The sequence below is a fragment of the Phocoena sinus genome, chromosome 3, assembly GCF_008692025.1.
Source record: "Phocoena sinus isolate mPhoSin1 chromosome 3, mPhoSin1.pri, whole genome shotgun sequence".
Taxonomy (NCBI): domain Eukaryota; kingdom Metazoa; phylum Chordata; class Mammalia; order Artiodactyla; family Phocoenidae; genus Phocoena; species Phocoena sinus.
This window is the reverse complement of record NC_045765.1, coordinates 110,507,240-110,530,699: the sequence shown is the minus strand read 5'-3', so window position 1 is coordinate 110,530,699 and position 23,460 is coordinate 110,507,240. Positions and strand designations below refer to the sequence as shown.

The 23,460-nt window shown below is 42.5% G+C and overlaps 1 protein-coding gene across 2 annotated transcripts; it reads left to right on the top strand.

Moving 5' to 3' along the window:
• Positions 1 to 299: 299 nt before the first annotated feature.
• Positions 300 to 21,580, top strand: BHMT (betaine--homocysteine S-methyltransferase). 2 transcript variants are annotated; one of them, XM_032625004.1, is made up of 9 exons: positions 315 to 403; positions 3,369 to 3,482; positions 3,993 to 4,125; positions 10,798 to 10,916; positions 12,245 to 12,436; positions 12,809 to 12,956; positions 16,482 to 16,664; positions 18,319 to 18,547; positions 20,242 to 21,580. In XM_032625004.1, the coding sequence occupies exons 3-9, from the start codon at positions 4,026 to 4,028 to the stop codon at positions 20,423 to 20,425; spliced, it is 1,155 nt and encodes a 384-aa protein (XP_032480895.1). In that variant the 5' UTR covers positions 315 to 403; positions 3,369 to 3,482; positions 3,993 to 4,025; the 3' UTR covers positions 20,426 to 21,580. The 2 variants fall into 2 exon arrangements, with proteins under 2 accessions (XP_032480894.1, XP_032480895.1); XM_032625003.1 differs by lacking the exon at positions 3,369 to 3,482 and having other exon boundaries at positions 300 to 403.
• Positions 21,581 to 23,460: the final 1,880 nt, after the last annotated feature.

The window sequence follows — 23,460 nt, the reverse complement described above, 5'->3', positions numbered from 1 at the left end:
GTCGGGGACCCGCGAGGGGAAAAGAAGGGCCGGGCACAGGTAGGTCTGAAACCTGAGCGAGTGGCAGCATTATTATTATTATTATTTTACTTCTGGATGGTTTCACCCATTTGGGCAGAACAATCTCGATCACCTCCTCCGCACGCAGGTTCCCAAGCAGCGACAGGCCGGGATCAAAGGCTGGTGGGCGTGTTCCCCGCCCGAGGCCCGCGTTGGACTGCACCGGGGGTGGGGAAACCCACCCCGCGGGAGCAGCGGGTATAAAGAGCCCGGCTGCTGCCGCCGTGCAGCTTCGGGCTTCGCAGGGGGAAACGCTCGCCTCGCCGGTCCTCGTCCGTGTTAAGTACCGTCCGTCCGGGACACCACGAAGATGGCACCAGTTGGGGGCAAAAAGGCCAAAAAGGTGAGTCTGCAGGGGACCCAAGGGCGCTGTCCATCCCGGCCAAAGCTCTGAGTTTCGATCCACAAACCAGCCCCGCATCGCATCTCAGCCGCGGGGAGCGCAGAGGAGCCCTTAGAGCCTGACTGTGACCAGAAGGCCCCCCCGGACTTCTGCTGCAGGACCCCAAGGCGCCTCTGAGTCCCCACTCCTGCCCCCTGACCAGAGCGCCCTCTAGAACTATGTGACCCCCAACTCCAGAGCGCCCCCAAAGCGCTGAGACTCCCAACGTCTTGAGCACTCCCCCAAGATGCGGCTCCTAGACCCACAGGTACCACTTCCCTCCCCCACGGCGGTGGGACTCGGGGTCGCCCTGCTGCGTGCCCCGGGCTCCTCTTGGGGTCTGCGCCCGTGCCACCGCGCTCGACCCTTGACGCCCCGCGCTTGCAGGGCAGGGAGGCGCGCGCCCGGGCTCCCACCGTGTCCCGCCCGCGCCCTCACAGGCGCCTAGGGTCTCAGGGCCCCTACCTTGCAGGGTTCTCGCTGCACCCACCAGCCCGCCCCGCCGCAGCCCTAAGGCTCTGGCGTTGTTTGGATGATGTAAATTTTCATCCCGCAGTTTGGTTTCAGCGATCACAGAACAGGGCACCAGGCGGGCCTCGAAAAGACGGTTTCAGAAAAATTAAGCACAATGGCCGTAAGATATTGAGGAAGGACTGTTAATAAGTTTTAAAAATAAAAACCCAGTAACAAGCCCGCCCTTCCCTGGGGACGAGTGTTTCAGTCCAGATTGTGGGCCTTCGTCTAGTTACTGGCGGGGGGGGGGGGGGGGGGGGGGGTGCGGGGGGCGGAGATGGATGGATGCACTGAGAGTAGGACTATGGTTAGGAGTGGGAAGAGAAGGACGGAGGGAGTAGGGAATATGCTTGCCCCTTGGGTGTCAAAGCACCCAACTCCATGTCTGGCAGAGGCCCAGGGAATGGCAGCGGAGGAGACAGGGCCAGGCCAACTGTACTCCTGCAGCTGTAAGGACTGTGGGGGCAGGTCCACCTCCCAAATTCATTGCCAGCCATCCCTTTAGAAACGGGCTGTACCTAGTTTCTAAAGGGATGACCCCACCTCAAATTAAAAAGACCCCCACACAAGGAAAAACATTAATTCAATTAATTTTTTTAAATGCCATGCAGTCCCAGGATTTAAGATGCTGAGATAGCAACCGATTATAGGCTGTCACCTGTTCAGTTAGGTGGAGAATTTTGCCAATCCATATATCTACTAAAGGAATAGCTGATGTAGGCTGGAAAGGACGATTCCCATGGAGATTTAAATTTTTTTCTTGGTTTGGCCCGATTTACGTTGCCATAAATCCTAATCCACTACCCCAGACTCACACTCACAAAATGAAACATTTTAAAGGATTATTTTAGCAACAGATGGACATAAGATGGGAAGAAAAAAAAAGTTTCTTTGGTAACCTCGTTTCCATGCCTATGTCACTGTCAAAATATGGACAATAATACTTCTATACTTCTGATTAAAATTAAAACATATGTTACAAAACTAACACATGTTCATTGTAAACAACTAGGAAAACCACTAAGAACAGTGTCTACTACATTTTGATGTATATTCTGCTAGTTTATTGTCTACGCAAATATGTACTTTTTAAACAAAAAGTCTGATATTACACATATTGCTTTGCAACACTTTTTCACGAACAATATCTTGAGCATTTTCTCATAGCACATTCCATTAAAAAAAAAAAGCCACTTAGCTTAGGAACAAGAAAGTCTGAAGTTCAGGTAATTTAAAAATGCAGTAGAATCTAAGAGAGTTTTCTTCCTGATGTAATTGTTCAATAAACTAATGTACAGCATGGTAACTGAATCACCACTGGCCACTCTGCCACCAAATATCAGATTCTTAGCTATGCTAGGTGATTGAATAAAATATCATGAATTACGTCACCCAAATGAAAATTAGCAGCCAGTCATATCTCATTTATTTGACTGTTGTTCATGTTGTTTTTATACAACTGCACCGACTAGCAATATATCTATTTTTCTTGTTAATTGGGTCATAATGATCAAAGTTGTAGTTTTAAAATGTGACTTTTTTTTGGAATTTTATTTTTTTATACAGCAGGTTCTTATTCGTTATCTGTTTTATACATATTGGTGTATATGTGTCAATCTAAAAATGCGACATTTAGACACATTGTAATCATGACAGGTATTTGGATTTCAAAATTACATGTGATCAATTCTATATTTTTGTATCTGTTATCTCATGGACTTGACATCTTTTCTATGTGGAAGGGCTATTCAAGAATATATAGCATAGTCCTATTTCACTGCTTTAAGGTAGAAATGTCAGATGTTTCTTTTCTCTGAGCACCAGTTTCAAAATGGTGTGGGAGAGAGGCAGAAGTTGGTGAGGACCTAAGACAGAAAAGCCTACGAATGTCTCTCACAGAATTTGTAACCCTTGTTATATCAGCATTTGTTTTGTCAACCATTATTAGTAATAAATGGAACACAACAGGTAAGTATATTCCAAGTTATTACTTTACATGGCTTTTTCAGGGCTATCCCACTCTCTCCACCCCCATTTAAAATCAAATCTAGATACCATTTAAGGATAAAAGAATCAGGAGGCCATATACACTGCACCTGGAAGACCGTGTATAAATCACTCAGAGACTCTGGACCTTAATTCTTCATTTGTAAAATCAGAGTGACCTAAATTGAATTAGGGTACCTTTTATTTTTAAAGGCTATGAGTTTTTGAAATTAAAAAAAAATGGTTACACTAGAAAATTACTTTCTAAGTCACAAAGCCCTTTAAAAATATTAAGTTCAAAATTTCTCTATTAACACCAGGGTAATTATTGCATAGTACTGTAAATGGAATAGGTATGGAGGTTGGATTAGAAATTAGTTTACAAATATTTTATTTACCTGTCTCTTTCCTGTTCTCTCACTTGTAGAGAGCGGGCTGTGCATACTCATAACTTCCTGGACAGCATAATGCAGCTGCTATTATGGAAACTGAATTTTAACGCCAGAGACAGAAGTCTTTAATTGACTTGGCCCTCTTTGTGGTAGTATCTCCTTCCTTCTGTCTTCACCAAATATCTTTTGACTTTTCAGTCTCAAAATGCCTTAATAACATTGTATGCCACTTCAACTTCTTTATAAAATATAATCCTCTCTTTAGTTTATTGATAGACTAAGAAGAAAGACTAACAATCACCATTTCAAGAAGGTGTGCTTAAGTATTTATTTGAGGCCTTACAACAAAACCTTTTCATTTAATCCCTCTGAAGATATTTATTCAAACATAACGTCCTCCCACAATATTCTTCAAATACTCTTTAATGTGTTCGGAAAGACCCCATCCCTGTCACATACACATGGATACACAAACTTTCAATATATTAGCATTCTGGTGATTCTCAATATAGTCACAAATTTCTGTATAAAATAGATATTTTCTGAGAATTCTAAAGAAATCATACTTCTCAAGAATATGATAGCAAAAGTTCTAAAGGTAGAAAATTGTCTTAAAAATTCAAGTAACAACTTTTCCTCCTCCTCTTCTGTAATTTTAGGGCATCCTAGAACGGTTAAACTCTGGAGAGGTCATGATTGGAGATGGAGGTTTTGTCTTTGCACTGGAGAAGAGGGGCTATGTGAAGGCAGGGCCCTGGACCCCAGAAGCTGCTGTGGAACACCCAGAAGCAGGTTGGTGCACAGCTATATTCTAAGCTCTCATAAAAGACCACTATGTTGACCCAAGTCTAGAAGCATGCCATCAAACAGATACATTCATGCCGTGGTATCCAAATATTTATTATTGCCTGCTGGGCACTATGCTAGGTACATAAGTACAGGTTTGCCTGTTGGGTAAGTACCAGTGGCCCGTTGCTGTCATCTATATGTACCTTTTTTTTTTTTTTTGCGGTATGCGGGCCTCTCACTGCTGTGGCCTCTCCCGTTGCGGAGCACAGGCTCCGGACGCGCAGGCTCAGCGGCCATGGCTCACGGGCCCAGCCGCTCCACGGCATGTAGGATCTTCCCAGACCGGGGCACGAACCTGTGTCCCCTGCATCAGCAGGCGGACTCTCAACCACTGCACCACCAGGGAAGCCCTATATCTACCTCTTGTTCGTTGATCCTCACTCTAGATGAGTCCAGAACCTGGCTCACTGCCTTTCTTTGCCCCTCCCTTCTTCAACACTCTAGTTGACTTCAACATCCATACATGTGATCCGTCCAGCACTCTTCCTGTTAGTGCCTTGATCTCCTCCTCATCTCCAGCAAACTTTTCCTCCATTCCCACCTTAGCAACCCTCTCCTAGACCTCACCATCGCCAATAGCTGTCCACCTCTGAAATCTCAAGGACAAATACCACATTCTCTGACCACCCCCTCCTATCTTTCCTGCTCACTTTCTCTAGTGCTCCTATTCTTCAATCTCATCACGACTCTGGCTCTACCATTTTAGTGTGTTTTAGCCATTCTCCCCCACAAATCCACCTTCCCTCCTTAACCCACTGTAAGTTGCATGATACAGCAGCAATCATCATCTTGCAGATAAGCCCTCTTCCATTATATATCTGCCAACTAGTCAAATTCATTGTATACTAGCGCCACCCTGTTCAACTACCTACCTAACCTGCACCTGCACCCACAAACCTTATTCTCACTTTACTTTTTTGACCACAAATCTTTTATGGACAAGAGGGGAGGTAGGATGCAATCTGAAGGGGATAAATGCTGTCTCTTAGAGCCTCCGTGTCAGCCTTAAGGAATAGCGAAGATTTAATCTTTAAAAGGGAGGAATGGGTCACTTTTGCAGGTCCATGGACTTCTGAGGGATGTAGGTTTTCAAGGCTAATGGGTTAATCCACCTATATGTCTTTATTCCAGATCTGAGGGTCCCATTTCTTCCTAATCAGACCCTGACTTTTAGCAATAAAATGCTTTCCCAGTTGAGAACTCTGCTCCCTATGTAATTTAGTCCTGGGCCAAAGCCTCAGTTTTTCTGTTCTCTAGCAACAGGAACTGAGTCTCTTTACATACCACCCAGAAGATCCTCAGACTTTCACACATTGCCTGAAATCGGTGATGACTCACCTGTAGCCTTTCATTGTCTTTCTCCAGCATTTGGTGGTACCGAACAATAGCCATCTAGCTCTGGAGTCCTTATACTTACTACTTCCCCTGGACCTCTCAAACATCTGACATAGTGTACCGGCTAGTGCATTCCCTTGCAAGGGTATCTCATCCTAATTCACTACAGGTTGAAGTTTTAATAGTTGTACCCCTAGAGCATGCTGGGAACTCCATCACCTGGGATGTGTGGGTGCTCATTACTAGTTAGTCAGAAGAAGATCTGACTCCAAAATGATGCCTTCAGAGTTATTTCCCATGACTAGTTCTGGCGTCAACTCTTGCAGGTCAGTCCACTCAGAAAACACATTATGAAGTAGAGAGTTGTGCTCAGGAGTTCTACTCTTGGGAGTGAACTAAGGGAGTGAGGGAAGCAGGACTGGGCAAAGGGAGGACCTGGAACTAAGCTGTGAAGAGTTGTAACAGAGACCCCAGCCAAATCCCTCAGGGAGCTCTGGAATTGCACAGGCCCCTCAGAGTTGTCCCAGATTGAGGCAAGGCGGCTAGGTCTTTGTGTTTTCCCCCTACTAACAGACCAAGCCCTGCACACAAGCTGTCAGCGCTCCCCTCCTCCAGGAGAGGGCTTAATCCTGGGCAAAGGAGTGCCCTTTGGCCTAGGGCACTTCCTAGGAAGGGTCTCAGCCAGGAGCCGTCAGCAACCAACACTTTGAAAGAATTTAAATCTTTCAGAGGAAACCAGAGTTCTCGTGAATATTGTATAAGATAATAAACAGATGTTTTTTACGTTAAAGAAGAGCGTATTCCAATAAACTCAGTGATGAAGGATGGAAATTAACCAAGAACATAAACTGAGAGACAGTAGTTTTGAGATCCAGTACAGACTCTGGATCCAGACAAACTGGATCAGATCCTGACACAGCCACTAGGCTGTGTGGCCTTGGGGAAATTACTTAGCTAAGAAAACTGAGATAATATTGACATCTACCTCATAAAGTTGTTATGAGGATTAAATAAATTATATGTGCAGTGTTCAAGAGAGTGCCTGGCTCATGTTAAACACTACAACTATTCGCTCTTGTTATTAACTTGAGTGAGTTGCTTCCTCTCTTGGTAATATTCTTGGTTGTATTAATCTATTACTGCTAGAGAAGTACAGAAATGTGTTCAAATCACACTGTCCCTAAAAAGTATCCAGAGTAGAAGAGCCATAGTCACACTATGAAACCTAGCAAATGTACACAACTTTTATATTTCCAAATCAATGTAGAAATAATACTGTATTCTACCCTTAAAAAAAAATGCAATTAGTAAGCTTTGGAAGCTAAACCAACAAGAGTTCTCAAATTTTAGTTTCACCAGCGGAGTTTGTTAAAAATAATAAATTCCCAGACCCCACTTATAGATTTGGTTTCATTAGGTTTGTGACGGGTCCAGGAACCTGCATATTTATAATACTTGTCTCCAAATGATGGCAAGGTAAACCCCACTTTCAGAAGCATTGTGTCGAAGGGATGTAAGGAACACAATGGCATAATTAAGACCTGAGAGTGAGAATTTCTAATATATCTATGGTTTGTTTCTTAAGGTCTGCTTGCTGGGTTAAACTCAGAATGAAATATTTCTTGGGCCAAACTGACATTAACGATAAACTAGCTTTGCCCAAACTTTGCCATGGAAACAAAATAAGACTGTTGTTTAAACTGCAAATTTCAATTTTGTTAGTCGCGTTTACTTTTTTAAAGTCACACATTAGAGGAGCTCAAGAGAAACTGCTCTGATACTGATTTTCTTTGATTTTATTAATGCAGAAACAGCACATTTGCTCTCTTGGCCATTTGTGTCTTGAATATTTTGAGCTTATTTACATGTATTGAGCATTTGCTCTACTTTTTCTTCTGTGAGCTCCTTGCTTTCCAAGAATTAATGAAAACTCCATGATACTGAGTCATCAGATTTAATCCTTTCTGCTACAGACTGAAATTCCCTGTATTCAACTCTGCCAGTGCCTAGTTCAAACTCTGTCAAACACAGTGGACTACAGGACGCATCAGAAAAGACAAATCTGCTTGTAACTTATCTTCAAAGAACCATTTCATATGACCTTGGATGTATTTAACCTTTTCTGGGGTGGGGGGTGGTGAAATGTGTTTAAAACATTCATGCTCTAAATGAGAGCGGTGGTCATTGTCATGCTACTTTATGCAAATGAATTTGTTTTTGCAGGTGCTTTTCTAATTTTGTCTGGGTAATAACTAGAATTCATATAGACCCTGAAAAGTTTCCCTGTAGACTGGTCGGCACCCAAAACACTTTTGTAGGAGTGGTGCCTGGACTTGACTTTTTAGTGCTGGAAGCAGTGAGAAAGGGAAGGTTATGCTACAAGTCTGCTATTCCTTATCCAAGCCCTTTTGGGGCCAAATGCATCTTAGAATCCAGAATTTGTGGGAATTTTAGAAAGTTAATACATTACATATGCTACATATTGCATGACGCTCTTATTAGGGTCTGAAGTGCTCCCCTACGCCCCATCAAACACATTAATATTCTTTTTGCATCAAAATATATGACTACCCACACTAAATAGGATACAATTATAAATATCCTCACATTAGTTCAGGTGACATTTTGCTGCCAAATGATTTTACTGCAAATTTATTATCCCACTGAAGAAATACTGCAAAGTCTTATTTGACCTTTTAGAGTTTACTGTGGAATTTCAAAGACTTGCATTTCTCAAGTAAGTATACAAGGTAATATCTATATTCTGTACATATATGTCTGGGTCATATGTTTTATACATACACACACACACACAAGTTGGTAATATTTAGCTTCTGTGATGCTAAAATAAAACTAGTATAATGAAGAGTGTAAAGCCATAAAATGAATATAATTAATTAGCATAAGTTGTATCATCGTCATGGGAACTAGTCATACCCTATTGCTGGTTAGAGGATGAAAACTCATAGTTTTATGATAAGAGGAAACAGAAAATAGAAATGATATTCAGAAATTACCAGACTAACTCTCCTACTAAAATTTATGCCAAAAGTTGTGGTTCTTGCACTCAGTGGAATCAGCTTTGAATCAGTTTCCCTGGGTCTGGAGGGGTTTGAGGAATCTGAATTTTTTTTTTTTTTTTTTTTTTTTAGGAATCTGAATTTTTAATTGTCCCCAAGTGAGTCTAGTAGGGTCACACTTTGAAAAGCATGGCATTTTTAAGAAGCATGATGGAATAATCAAATCAAATCAAATCTATTAAGAGTGAAAAGGTTGTCTTCACCTTTCTGACTCACTGCCCTCTGAAAAAATCTGATAAAAGATTATAGACCCTCTGAGCACTATACAATGTACATACATGTAAACAATTTGCACGCCATTCCAGGGTTTTTGCTTGTTTTTTTTTTTTTTTTTTACAGCCTCTGGAAATTCATCAAAGGGCCAGCTGGGTGGACTTCTTATTCATAAACCATTCTGTCCCAGATACCAAGTCCGTAGTCCCTTCTCCCTTGCTCCAACCTCAGCACTCTGTGTTTATCTGATTGACTGTATATAAGGTTTTTCAGTTGATTCTGCTGTTAATTAAAACAACTTCGAAACCCCCTAATTTAAGCATGCTTTTAAGTTCCCACTGAGAACGAAAGGTTCCATGATTTTAAAAGCAGAGATTTGGCTTCAAGCTTAGAAATCCATTCTCTGAAATTCAAAAGCTTTTTCTGGCCTCACCTTTTTGTCCATTTATAAACAAAAACTGAGCTTCCTATGTTCTTGGCACTCTACTGGGCATCTGGGTTGCAAAGATGCCAAGCTAATCTCCAGTCTTAGCCTCTGAAGGGCCAAGAACACCAGTGTCCTAATCATTTCCTAGTGTCTAACGTAGTTGTTCCCAGACCGGCAGACTTTATGGGTCTCTGAAATTTCAAAATAAATTTTAGGGCTCGATATACGACTGTTGGTTTCTTACTCTGTCCAGTCACTTCTCCTGACAAAAACAAAACGCCATCTAAGTCTCAATATCATTTTATAGAAGAAACATTCTCCAGCTCTCTTAGAATGGTGATTCTCAACAAAACTGAAAATAAGAATCAGCTGGGAAAACTTTTAAAAAAATTGCTTGTGCCTTACCCCAAGCCAATTAAATTAGAATATATGTGGATTTGACACTAACATTCATAATATTTGAAAAGCTTGCAGGATATCGAATGGGCAACCAAGGTTTAGGACCACTATTTTAGAGCAAAGGATAACTCTTTTTTTTAATTGCACACATTTGATTATATGGGAAAAAAAAAAAAGAAACCTCCCACCATATTTCCTCCAGCCAATGAAAGCTCCGCCACATGGTATTCACCCATGAACCTAGATGGCGAACATTTCTCCGACACTTATTCCACTCTACTACCAGAATTATCTTTCAGAAACACTGAGTTGGGCTTCCCTGGTGGTGCAGTGGTTGAGAATCCGCCTGCCAATGCAGGGGACACGGGTTTGATCCCTGATCCGGGAGGATCCCACATGCCGTGGAGCAACTAAGCCCGTGCACCACAACTACTGAGCCTGGGCTCTAGAGCCTGTGAGCCATAACTACTGAGCCCACATGCCACAACTACTGAAGCCTGCGTGCCTAGAGCCCGTGCTCTGCAACAAGAGAAGCCACTGCAGTGAGAAGCCCGTGCACCACAGCGAAGAGTAGCCCCTGTTCGCCGCAAGTAGAGAAAGCCCGCGCGCAGCAACAAAGACCCAATGCAGCCAAAAATACATAAATAAAATAAATTAAAAACAAAAACAAAAACACTGATACCTGTGGTCTGGCACCTAGACTCCTTGGGATGATGTGCTAGGCTGTTTTACACTCTGACAGCCCACCTTTCCAAGTGCATCTCCCACCACTTCTCCAGCACATCCTCAACTCCGGCCACTCGGACTGCTTGTCACTCCCCCAAATGCCAAGACTTTTCTTGCCTCCTTGTCTTTGCTCGGGCTGTTCCCTCTCTAGGGAATGACCTTCCCCATCTTCTCTGCCTGGCAAAAGCACTGAGATGATTCCTCCTCTGTGGGACCTCCCTCTTCCCTTCACCCCACATCCATGGCAGAGATAATCTCTTCCTCCTGGTAAGAGACTCCAGATCCACCTCTCATTTGCCCCCAGGATGAGCAAATGCCAGGCAACCAGGAATTTAAGCAGATATTTTCATAGTTGTTTATCTGAGAGCCTTTTGAAAGCATCACAGACTAATAAATTTTTAACAATGAATATCTTTCCCTCATTCAATCTCCCAGTTCGCCAGCTTCATCGAGAATTCCTCAGAGCTGGATCGAATGTCATGCAGACCTTCACCTTTTACGCCAGTGAAGACAAGCTGGAGAACAGGGGAAACTATGTTGCAGAGAAAATATCCGTGAGTAACACCACACGTGGCGCTCTTAGAAGGACACGGTAGACATGCGTGTCATTACCAAACCTCTCATAGAGAAAAGTGTTGAGCCTCTTTAGAGCTCTGTTTTGTTTTAAACAATACAGAAACGAGATATGTGTAAATAATATTCTTAGGTTTTAGCTAGCGTCCCTCAAATTAACAGAAAGGCATTTAATGAAGCAGATCAAAGAAGTATTTAACTATTAATGATTCTTTCAGTCCCTTGACTAAGTTGCTGAAGGAGTATCCTTACAAACTCTTACATCTTTTTTAAAAATTAATTTTATTGATTGATTGATTTTATTTTTGGCTGCATCAGGTCTTCGTTGCTGCCCGCAGGCTTTCCCTAGTGGCGGCGAGCATGGGCTACTCTTTGTTGCAGTGCGCGGGCTTCTCATTGCGGTGGCGTCTCTTTGTTGAGGAGCATGGGCTCTAGGCGCGCGGACTTCAGTAGTTGTGACACGCAAGCTCAGTAGTTGTGGGTCGTGGGCTTAGTTGCTCCGCGGCATGTGGGATCTTCCCGGCTCAGCGCTCGAACCCGTGTCCCCTGCATTGGCAAGCGGATTCTTAACCATTGAGCCACCAGGGAAGTCCGAAACTCTTACATCTTTACAATTTGTTAATGTGACACAGTATAGGAGAAAGGTCATATGTGCCAGGAGTCAGTGAACCTAGAATCTTCCAGGCTCAGCTACAATCAACTGTGTGACGTTGGGCAAAGCATTTACTTATTCCATCAAATCAGCAATTTCTTCATCTCTAAAATGAATTCTAAAATTACATGAGTCTGTGTGATCTATAGTACTGGGGTTTTTTGAGGACAAGCATCAATTTATATTGCCTAAATAATTAGAAAAGACCTTACTTGTGATACATGTATCTGTTGAGAAAATATATAGTGACAAAAAGTCATGAATTCTGTAGTAATTTAAATTGAATTTTATTCTTGTTAATCCTAAAAGCAAATCATTATCATCATCACCACTATTTGCTGGGTATTCTTCTAAGTGCAGCTTAGGCATTGGAAGATACCAGATCCTTTTATGTAAAGACTTTTACCCGCTCACAGATCTTTGGTATAATGTAATATCCTAAATACCATCATTAGATTTTATTGTTTAATCACTGTTATTGGCAGTGTTGTTACTGCAAATTGCTCAACTCCATAAAGCATTGAACTATTCCATCACTGTCGTTTTCTGGAATAAAATCACTATTGTAACATACAACTGAGATTTGGACATTTGAATAACAATTTTGCTTCAATTTCACATGAAAATGTAGATGTATCATAAATTCATCCATTTTAGGGGCAGAAAGTCAATGAAGCTGCTTGTGATATTGCCCGGCAAGTGGCTGATGAGGGAGACGCCTTGGTGGCAGGAGGCGTAAGCCAGACACCTTCGTACCTTAGCTGCAAGAGGGAAACTGAAGTCAAAAAAGTCTTCCAGCAACAGTTAGAGGTCTTCATGAAGAAGAACGTGGACTTTTTGATCGCAGAGGTAAACATACACGATCTAAGACGAGACGAGTACACTTAGGACATTTTCTCTGCCTTTTACTCTCATGAGGACCATGTGGGGTTAGGCACCAGTCATGACTAGTAGCTGTAATATTTAGTTTTGAAATGTTTTTCCAATTTAGGGCTTCAACTAAATGTGATTCAGTTAATGTAACATAGTGTTCTTCAAACCTGTGGGCTGTAAGTCGCTGAAATCACCATCCTATTCTGTTTTAAAAATGTTAATGGGTCACAACTCAGAGTTTGAAAAACACCCATCTGAGGATAATTAAGTTAATACACAGTAGGATAAGTTTTCAAATTATTTGGGAAGAAACAAGATTAAAAGTATCTTGACTTTAACTTATTTCAGTATTTTGAACACGTTGAAGAGGCTGTATGGGCAGTTGAAGCCTTGAAAGCATCTGGAAAACCAGTGGCAGCGACCATGTGCATCGGCCCGGAGGGAGATTTACACGGTGTGGCCCCTGGCGAATGTGCAGTGCGCCTGGTGAAAGCAGGTGATGATGCGTTCTGACCAGTTTGCAATTAGTGTGTCTATTTTTAAATTTTATTTATTTATTTTTATATTTATTTTTGGCTGTGTTGGGTCTTCATTTCTGTGTGAGGGCTTTCTCTAGTTGCGGCGAGCAGGGGCCACTCTTCATCGCGGTGCGCGGGCCTCTCACTATCGCGGCCTATCTTGTGGCGGAGCACAGGCTCCAGACACGCAGGCTCAGTAGTTGCGGCCCACGGGCCTAGTTGCTCTGCGGCATGTGGGATCCTCCCAGACCAGGGCTCGAACCCGTGTCCCCTGCATTGGCAGGCAGATCCTCAACCACTGTGCCACCAGGGAAGCCCCTAGTGTGTCTTTTAAATGACATACAAATGCAGGTCCATCTATGAATCACTATATACTATTTTTGTTACAGGAAAGCCATTAATTTACTTTCTTAGGAATATCTATAATATCATTATTGAGTCCCAAAGAGAAAAAAATGTTAAAAAAAAATACATACACAGACATACCAGCCTTTTGAAATGGGCAATTAGACCTACGCTGAAGGTTTAACACCTGGAAATGAGAAGAAGTTTAGTAAATCAAAAGGAACATTAGGAAAAATTATGTTTTATTTTAAATTATCTAAAGTTGAGGTCTTTAGACATTAATAACTTTTAAGTCAGTTGCCCTCTTTGCCAAAGTTTTTCCATTCTTATAAATTACTGGTATGTTTTACTTTTTGTAATTGGTATAATAAATTTTCAAATCCTTTGATGTGAGACATGGAGCACCTAATTTATCTTTTTATATAATTTCTATTCCTAATATTGGGTCTCATTTCAATTAGGGAAAATTCACAGACTGTTTTCAAAGCTGCCTCATTTTCAACCTGAGGAATAACACAGTGTCCGTGGAAGAGTCTGACTCACTCTGTGGAACAGAGATTTTGATTGGCTAATTGTTTAATTTCTCATCTTTATCCAACTCCTAATATTTCATGAAAGTCACTTCATACTTGTCAGTAATAATAATTATTTAGGTTTAGGAATGACATTGTAGAATCCTAATTTTTTGTTATACATATTAGAAATGGGGGGAGAAACCAAATTAGTATGTTTCAAAAAGATCAAAGGAGGCCCTCATCATCCCAACTGTTAATTGGCAGGGATTCTTCGCCTGCATCTACTCCTTCCCCTGCCGGTCTGTTCAGCGTGAGTGGCCACAGTGCTTGACCTCACCGTACCCTGTTTATATCCTTCGCAGAACTCCCCAGTTATCTCATTAGTTTATGTCTTGAATGTCTGGCTCTCTCACTTGATTGTAAAATCCCAGAGGGCAGAGACTATGTCTGCTTGACTCAGCACTGAGTACCGTGTGCCCAGCACAGCACCCATCACATGATAGGTCCTTAGTCAATATCCATCTCACAAATCTAGTCCATCTTCCAATGTTAGTTCAACTTCCGTGAGCCCTTACATAGTCATCCCTACCCCAAATAATCACTTCCTCCTCTCAGCAGCTGTGTCGCACAATTAGATTATCCTCAGATGACATTTTCTAATCTGTGAGACCGTTAATAGGGTTCTGCAGTTACACACAGATAGAAAATGCTGTGTTAAGCCAAGTTAAGCAGCCTCTTGGCTGCAGAACTTCTCAGAGGCTTTGACGTGTTCGTGTATACTGGCAGTCTCCAAGAAGGGACTACAGTAAATAACTACTGCCCAATTTAATGGATCATAGAACCTTGTTTTCATAGAGCAAACCTTGGGAAGCCCTGTGCTAAATTATAAAATCTTTGGTGTCCTTTATTTATATTTCTCTAAAACCCCTTACAAGGACCTTTATACCTAATAGACATCAATAAATAGCCAAGATGTGATTACTTCATTAATGTAATGATATCTAGCAAGGAAAGAGAAACTGTGGCTGCAGGACACCAGGAAGGATGGACGGATAGATGGACGGATGGACGGAAGGAAGGAAGGAAGGAAGGAAGGGAGGGAGGAAGAGACGGAGGGAGGGAGGGAGGGAGGGAGGAAGGGAGGGAGGAAGGGAGGGAGGGAGAGAGGGAGGAAGGGAGGAAAAGAAAGGGAAAGAAAGAAAGAAAGAGAAAAGAAGAAAAAGGTAGTCAAGACCCAAGTGACTCTGTTCAGTGAGCTGTTGAATATACCAGTCTGGAACCCAGTAGAAAGGTCAGGGTTAGAGAGAGAAGCTTGGGAGAGGTCTGAATATAGATGGTATTGAGAGCCTGGGGCTGAAAAAGAAGTGTAGATGCAGAAGAGAAGATGGCTCAGTGGGATCCTGGGACACTACAGGACTGAAAGGTTTAGCCTTGAGGAGGGGTCAGCACATAACACTCAAAAAAAAGCAGCCAGGGAGGTAGGGGCAACACTCAGAGAGTGGGGGAAGTTCTCAGAAGCCAAGAGAAGGGAAGTATCGATGAAGGAGAGAGTGCCATGAGGTTGAATGCTGCCGAGACATTGAGTAAGATGAGAAGAGAGAAGTGACTACTAGATTTGGCAAGATTGAGGTCATCGGTGCCTTTAACAAAAACTGATGCAGAGGAATGACGGGCAGTGAGGCCGGATTGGAACAAAAATGAAGAGCGAACTGCAGGCCCAGGCCAGTGAGGACCGCTAAGACGCCTGCCACTGAACACTGGAGGTCACAGCGTGTAACGTCAGCTCTGCTGCTCCTGGAATCAGGATGTTGGTGCCGCCCTCATTGTGGCCAGAATGAATCTTTCCTTTCCTTGTTCTTGGCACCTCTATAGCCCAGCTACAAAATCCTAGGCCACGGGTTCATCAAAAAAGTCCTGTTTGTCGGTCAACCCAAGTGTCCAACTAATGAATGGATAAGCAAAATGTGGTATGTACATGCAATGGAATATCATTCAGCCATAAAAAGGAATGAAATTCTGACACATGCTTCAACAGGGATGAGCCTTGAAAACATTGTACTAAGTGAAATAAGCCATTCAGGAAAGGACACATATTATATGATTTCACTTGTACGAAAGTTTCGGAAAAACCGTTTCCTAAATTACACTCTGCTGTTATGCCCAAGAAACTTAATAATATTATTAAATTGGCCTGATAAAAGGAAACATTGATTTATTCCTCAGATGAGTCGTAACCACAGGTGCCATGGGGCAGCTGGGAGTCGTGAAAAATTATCATGCTTTGCAAATATAATGTCAAAGATTGAAAAAATGGCTACTAAAATTTGAAGTTAAAGGACAGTCCAATCATGATTTTTTTAAATGACTACTAAAATTTGTAGTTATAAAAACCTCTAATAATGATTATATTTTTCAAAAAATGATGGACAGCCAAGTGTGCATAAACGACACTTCAATTATAGCTGACTCTTCAAAGCACTGTTCGCAGAAATCATTCTTGCCCAAGGGTAAGATAAGTTTGCAGGGACCCAGTGCCATACTTCCAATTCACCGTTCCAAATAAAAGCTCTCTGAGTGAGAGGAGAGTCGGGCCCACGGGAACCTGGTGAATCCCTAAAGCTCACATGTTCTTCCCACTTGCAGGAGCTTCCATCGTTGGCGTGAACTGCCATTTTGACCTCACAACTAGCTTACAAACAGTGAAGCTCATGAAAGAAGGCCTGGAGGCCGCGGGACTGAAAGCCCACCTGATGAGTCAGCCCTTGGCCTACCACACTCCCGACTGCGGCAAACAGGGATTTATCGACCTGCCAGAATTCCCCTTCGGTAAGACAGACGTTTTATAAATCATCTCAGGGTCTTTATGTTTGACAAATTCCAAAGAAATCTCTAGCCATAGAGCTTTATCATGTAAAGTAATGGCTGCATATCTCCTCATATCTTGCCCCCAGCTTCTCTCCTTGCAACCCCAAACTTTTAAATTAGACATTGGGAAAAGACAGGACCGGCAAGCAGAAAAGACCTCTGAACTTAAATGTAAAATCAAAGGTGAGTCAACACCTAGGTAGACAACCAATTCGTCATACCTGAAGTTGGCAGAAAGGACGCCCTCCTGGGTAGGATCAGCAAAGATTCTGTTTCTGGTTCCAGCTCTAAGTTGCAGAACCTTAGCAAAATTTCTTAGTTCTCCCAGATCTTAATTTTCTCATCAGAAAAAATAAGTCGTTTAGACCAAGTTATCGCCAAGATACTTTTCTCCTATTCTGAATGTTGCTCAGATATTCTAGCAATATCTGAGTTTGTGGGGCAGAGGGAAGTTACCATCATTGGGTTAGTGTGTAACAGATTTGAATGAAGAGACCAAGCAGATGAAGGGGGGGAATACTTGCAGTCTGGGAAGAGGGATAAAGCATGTGTGGGAAGTGGGGGTGTGTCTACCTGGAGAATCAAGCCACGGGTGAGCAGGGCCAGACCCCGGCCAGCCTCCTATTTCATTCTAAGGTCCTTACCCCATATTCTAGAGGGACCCTGGAAAATAATCAGTCTAGAAGAACCATAGAAGAACGGCAAGGCATTTGTGGTATTTATTGCTGTAGAACAAATTATTGCAAAATTTAGTGGCTTTAAACGACAAATATTTATTATATCTCAAGTTGCTGTGGGTCATGAATTTGGGAGCAGCTTAGCTCAGAGTCTCTTAATACGTTGCAGTCCAGACTCTTGCAAGGGTTATAGTCATCTGAAGGCCTGATGGGAGCTGGGGGATCTACTTGCAGGCTCTCTCAGTTGGCTGTTGGGAGTCAGGGTCAGTTTTTTTCTGTCTGTTGACTGGAGGCCTCAGCTCCTTAGCTCATGGGCTTTCCACTGTGGTATCTGAGTGTTCTCACAACACGGCAGCTGGGCTGAACGTTCCAGGAGAGAACAAGGCAGAAAACATAATGTCTCTTATGACCTAGCCTCAGAAGTCACAAACCATCCCTTCTGCCATATTCTATTGGTCTCACAGACCAACCTGACATAATACAGGAGGGTCCACACAAGGGTGAGAACATCAGAGGGCAGAGAACAGGGAATCATCTTGAAGTCCGGCTGTCACAGTATTTAAAATTGGATATGTCAATGCAAAATAGCTAATAGTTTTTAAGAGTTAGGAACTAAATGTTGACAACTTATCTAACTCATTTATTGAAAATTACACATTTATTATAGCTGTTTGTTTTGAATATATATATATATATTTTTTGCGGTACGCGGGCCTCTCACTGTTGTGGCCCCTCCCGCTGCGGAGCACAGGCTCCAGACGCGCAGGCCCAACGGCCATGGCTCACGGGCCCAGCCGCTCCGCGGCATGTGGGATCCTCCCGGACCAGGGCACGAACACGTGTCCCCTGCATCGGTAGGCAGGCTCTCAACCACTGCGCCACCAGGGAAGCCCCTTGAATATATTTTTTTAATTTAAGCAGAGTGTCATTTATTACAGGACTGGAGCCCAGAGTTGCAACCAGATGGGATATTCAAAAATACGCCAGAGAGGCCTACAACCTTGGGGTCAGGTACATAGGTGGGTGCTGTGGATTTGAGCCCTACCACATCAGGGCGATTGCAGAGGAGCTGGCCCCGGAAAGGGGATTTTTGCCACCAGCTTCAGAAAAACATGGCAGCTGGGGAAGTGGTTTGGACATGCACACCAAACCCTGGATTAGAGCAAGGTAAGAACCTTAAACTGTATTTGCCAAACCAAACTCATTTAGATTATGAATATGTCCAAATGAGGTCATTACAAAAACTGCGGCCTCTTTGCTGTGTAATGGTAAAGAATCAGTTATCCTCTTTAAATTCTCTCATAGAGATGTTTATAACGTAGCTTTATGGAGTGACTTTTGGGGAAAGCTTTAAGAATATAGAATATAAATCATGTAAGTTGCAACAAAGTGTGATTTCACACTCTAGGAAAGCACCGTCCATGTGGTGGACACTAACAGTGAATCAGTTGTTAGGATTTAAGTACAGCAAATATTAATTGCCCGTTCTGTGCCAAGCACGAAACTTGGAGCTGGGAAGACAGTGGTGAATGAGATAAAACATGTCTTTACCCACAGAGTTTACATTCCAGTGGGGAAGAGGAACAATAAACAAACAGTTTCACATCAGGCTATGTGCAGGGCACTAGGAATATAGAAATGAAAGGCTGTGGTCCCTGGCTAAGAGAATCTCGCGGTCTACTGGGGAAAATGAAGAAGAAAGCTGATGTAGTTAACTGCTTGAGTAGAGGCATGGATAAAAAAGTAACAATGAAGAGAAGAGAATAACTATCTCCACCTAATAGATAATTTAGAAGAAGGGACGTTGGGGCTGGATTTTGAAGAGCTGAGTAGGCTTCCACGGGATAAAGAAGGGGGTGGAGGATGCACCCCAAGCAGAGGGAGCAGTTTCCCTCTGTTCAGTGAACATTAGTTGGGCACAACTATGTCAGACACCGTTGTGGCTGCTGAGGGAGCACGTTGGACAAGGCACAGGCCTGTCCCCAAGGAGGTAACAGTCTAGTAGGCAGAGAAATAAACAGCTAAGTTCAAACTGGTATGGTAAGTTAAGGATGAAGATGTGCACAGGTTCTGTGGAGTCTGTACTAATGGCCCACAGGGGGAAAGGTGGGAAGGTTGGTGAAGAATTTCTTACAGAGCTAATTCACCAGAGCTGAATTTCGAAGGACGAATTAGGTTGCCAGACTGGAGAACAGCCTAGAGGGAAGCACTGAGAGGTGGCAAGAGAACAAGGTGCTGAGAAACTAGAAGTTTGAGAATATTGGATTCAGAATTTGGTAAAGACACAGGTCAGGAACAGGAGGTGGCCTTTGTTCATGCTCACGAGGTTGAGATGACCTCACCCCAAGGCAATGAGGAGCCTGGAGGGTCTCAAGTGGTCCGAGACAAAGTTAGATTTGCAAGTTTTAGTAGCCTCGAGACAGGGAAACCTGTGAGGAAATCTCTGCTGGAAGATACCAAACATGGCGAGGCCTGAACTAGGAGACAAGGGAAATAGAAAGGAGGCTGGGGCGGGATCCTCAGGGTGAGAGGTGCAGAAGCAACACTGGCTTTGGGGACAGCAGCAAATGTGGGCTCAGCTGGCTCAGGAAGTAGAGTGCCAGAAAGTGAGGATGGAGAGGTAGGGTAATTTGGATAGAAAATGTCCCTATTCTAAACTCTTAGCTTTTGAACCTATGTGTATGTAAAAAGAAGAAATTCAAAGTAACTTTAGACCTACAGATTCTGAAAGAAAAAGATAAATGTGTTTCAATGCACACACTCTCAGGAGCCCAAAGACAGCTCTACAGGGTGTCTTAGCTCTGCGACCTAGAGAGGGAAGCTCAGGGAGAAGTCTCCTGCTGTGTGTTTTGTTCCCCCAGGGCCAGGAAGGAATACTGGGAGAATCTTCGGATAGCCTCAGGCAGGCCGTACAACCCTTCTATGTCAAAGCCGGATGCATGGGGAGTGACCAAAGGAACAGCCGAGCTTATGCAGCAGAAAGAAGCCACGACCGAGCAGCAGCTGAGAGAGCTCTTTGAAAAACAGAAGTTCAGATCTGCATAATAGCCTTAGCGGAACCCATTTTCAGTGACCTCCTCTATGCTTGGAAGTCTATGTTTGGGCCTCAGTTCCAAAAATAAGGAAAAGATGGTTAAAAGGCAATGCTTATATGAACCCCAGCCTACATGTAACAAAACAATTACAAATAGTACTTGACAATTTTGAAAAGTATATATTTATAACTTGAAAGCAAAATAAATAAGAAGCAAATATTAAACAGGTTTACTAAGCACCCACCATGTACACGGTATTAAGGAAATCACTGTGGCCAAGGAAAAGTAATTTGGACATTAGTCCCACTTCAAGAAGTTTGCAGGCTAGTAAGGAGGATGAGATGTGAGCTGTCATAAATGGCTCAGCAATCAGACAGGGACAAAGTGCTATAAGAAAGTGACTTCCAAGCTCTTCTGAAGATGACCCTTCATAAGAAACACAATTTATATTGATATAATGACCCAGTAAAGTACATGTACACCCATTGAAATAAAATGTGATCCATTCTGGTATTTTTTATGCCACTCCTTTCTGTCCTATTTCATTAATAAAATACTATGCTGGTTAAGACCCCTCAAATTGATTTTATGACCCATTAATGAGTTTTGACCCACAGATTGAAAAACACTGCTATGGGACACCAGCTATGGGGACTTTGCTATTCCTTTAAGTTTTTTCTTAGAAAATCAGTCCTATGGGACCTGATCAGTAAATATTCAAAGCTCAGAGTTCCAGAGTTGTTCCCTCACTTTTCTGACCCATTTCTACCACTAAGAAGCATTCAGACCAATGCGGAGGCTGAGAAGGGATGGGTACCCAGGCTCTCTCCATCTTTTTCTAGGCTGGATCCACCTAAATACCTCCCTTCAGTAAGGCTGGGGAGCAATGGTCTTGTGTTACTTTTGTAGCTTTAAAAAATATATAATAAAGAAAAAGAGATTCTCCAAACTCTATCTGGGGTTCCTAGATTGAGAACTATATTTTTACCTGGTAGTATCTACTCTGAAAGCTCAAGCCTGAAGATGTAAGAGCATTAGAATAAACATGGCTACTCGATGTATTAGGAAAGAGTTCATGCTTCTTTCTAAACATTCATGGATTGGTATAGCTGTTTGGAAATTCTAATCTCTTCAGCTATTAAAATAAAAGGAGCAATGAGACTTATCTTGGATGTATTTGAATCTTATTTCTGTTCTATAATTTGCTAAGTCTTGTATAACCTCAGTTTCTATTTAAAAAGACACAAGCATGCTAGAGTTTTAAAGGACAAGGCAGCAGTATTTAAAGGGAAAAGAAACTTCCAGAATTTCTTTTCAAAGCAGCACGACTCTCAGAGGTTGCATATGGCTGAGGTGAAATAAGAAAAGAGTGAAAGTCACTTTTTTTTTAACCAATTGCTATCTACCATTTTTCATTCTCAAATCAGGTTCAATATTTAATACTTTCATTCATAGGTAATAGATACCTTTATTCAACCTACTACTGTGTAAGATGGATGCCTCTTTAATATTCTTTTCAGAACTTGTATTGCCATACAAAACACTGTAACCCCTAATTTTTCTTATATCTTTTGATTTAAAAAATGTTTCCCTCAAGAGGAAATATACATACTGAAGGTACACTGGAATGAAACTGTATGTCAACAGTGACTCCTAGTGGCATATTTCATATTTTGAAAAAATTTTTTTGAAATTCATCCCTCCACCAAGTGCATTCATTTTATTTCCAGAAATCTTGTTCATTAAAAGGGAAATTTCATTCAATACCTATAAGCTTCCTTGTGTTAAACAGACATTTCTCACTGGTAAAGATATTTTTATGGAATCAGAGCCAGAAAGACCTTAGAGATCCAGAGTCTAAACTCTCCCTTTTAAGGGTAAGATTCCAAAGGCAGGATGTCAAGTCAGGAAGAATTTCTTATTAGTCCAAAGCTACCAGGAAAGATGGCTTTAGCTTGGATTCTTGGTAGAAGGAGAATGGAACCAGGACAGATGGTTCACAAAACTATGGAGTTCATCCTCCTGCCAGGAAATAGAGATCCCTGCATTCCTCAGAGCCGATGTAAACTCACTGAGTAAACTGCTTGCAGTTTATGACCTGATACTTATTCACATTGTAGCAAAGCGCCTTTGAGTAAGGGAGCCAAGCCAATGCAGACCTATTAACGGAGACAGAACTGGACAGGAAGGGATCAAAAACTTCAGTTCCCAATTTCTCCAGAGGGGGGCAGCAAAGCACCAGCTGGGAATGCAGGAGGAGTTCTATTTTTCTTTGAACTCAAGCTATTTCGTCAGAACAAACTGTAACATTGAACGGCAGAAACAGCTGTAGCTGTCTTTATTTGTTTTGATCAGTTTTTCCCTAAGATACATGGATCTTTGAATCACATCCTGGACAACCCACCCAGCAAGGAAAGCCTTATCTCTCTCCAACCGGATCCTCTTTTTTTCTTCCTCCAGAGATCATTTTCCCCAGTTTTGAGCACAATGGCTGTCTGAGAACATTATACAGACTGTTTTCCCAAACAGCCTCCCTGTTAGTCAGTAACATCCACTCAGCCAGTCTGGAACCTTCCGGTTGTTACGTGCCAGGTAGACAATTGTGATTCTTACACAGTCGAGGAGGAAGGAGTCAATTTGAAGAGAGAAAAATAGAGGAGCCCTGGGAAGTGCTTCAGGAATAGTCTGAGAGTGTGTTAAACCGCAGAGTTTGGGATAACCAGGCCCAGTGTTTCTAAACATCTTCAGGAACAAATGAATGTTTAGTGTTTGAACAGAAAACGACAGAAAGGCAGCCAAATACAAAGACTTCTCACAGATGGTGACAGAAAGAGCAGGGTCATTCGGCCAAAATTGGTGGGAGTGTGGAGACGGAAAGAAAGAGCCAGAAAATGCTTCCAGTTTTCAAGCAGCTGGAGGCTCTGTTGGCCTTGGATAGATGAAAAATTAAGGAGATGGAAAGTGAGAGGGACAGATGCCATAATTTGTGCTGCTGTGAGCTACAGAAATAATGCCAAACCATTCCAGTACAGCCAAACAGAAGAG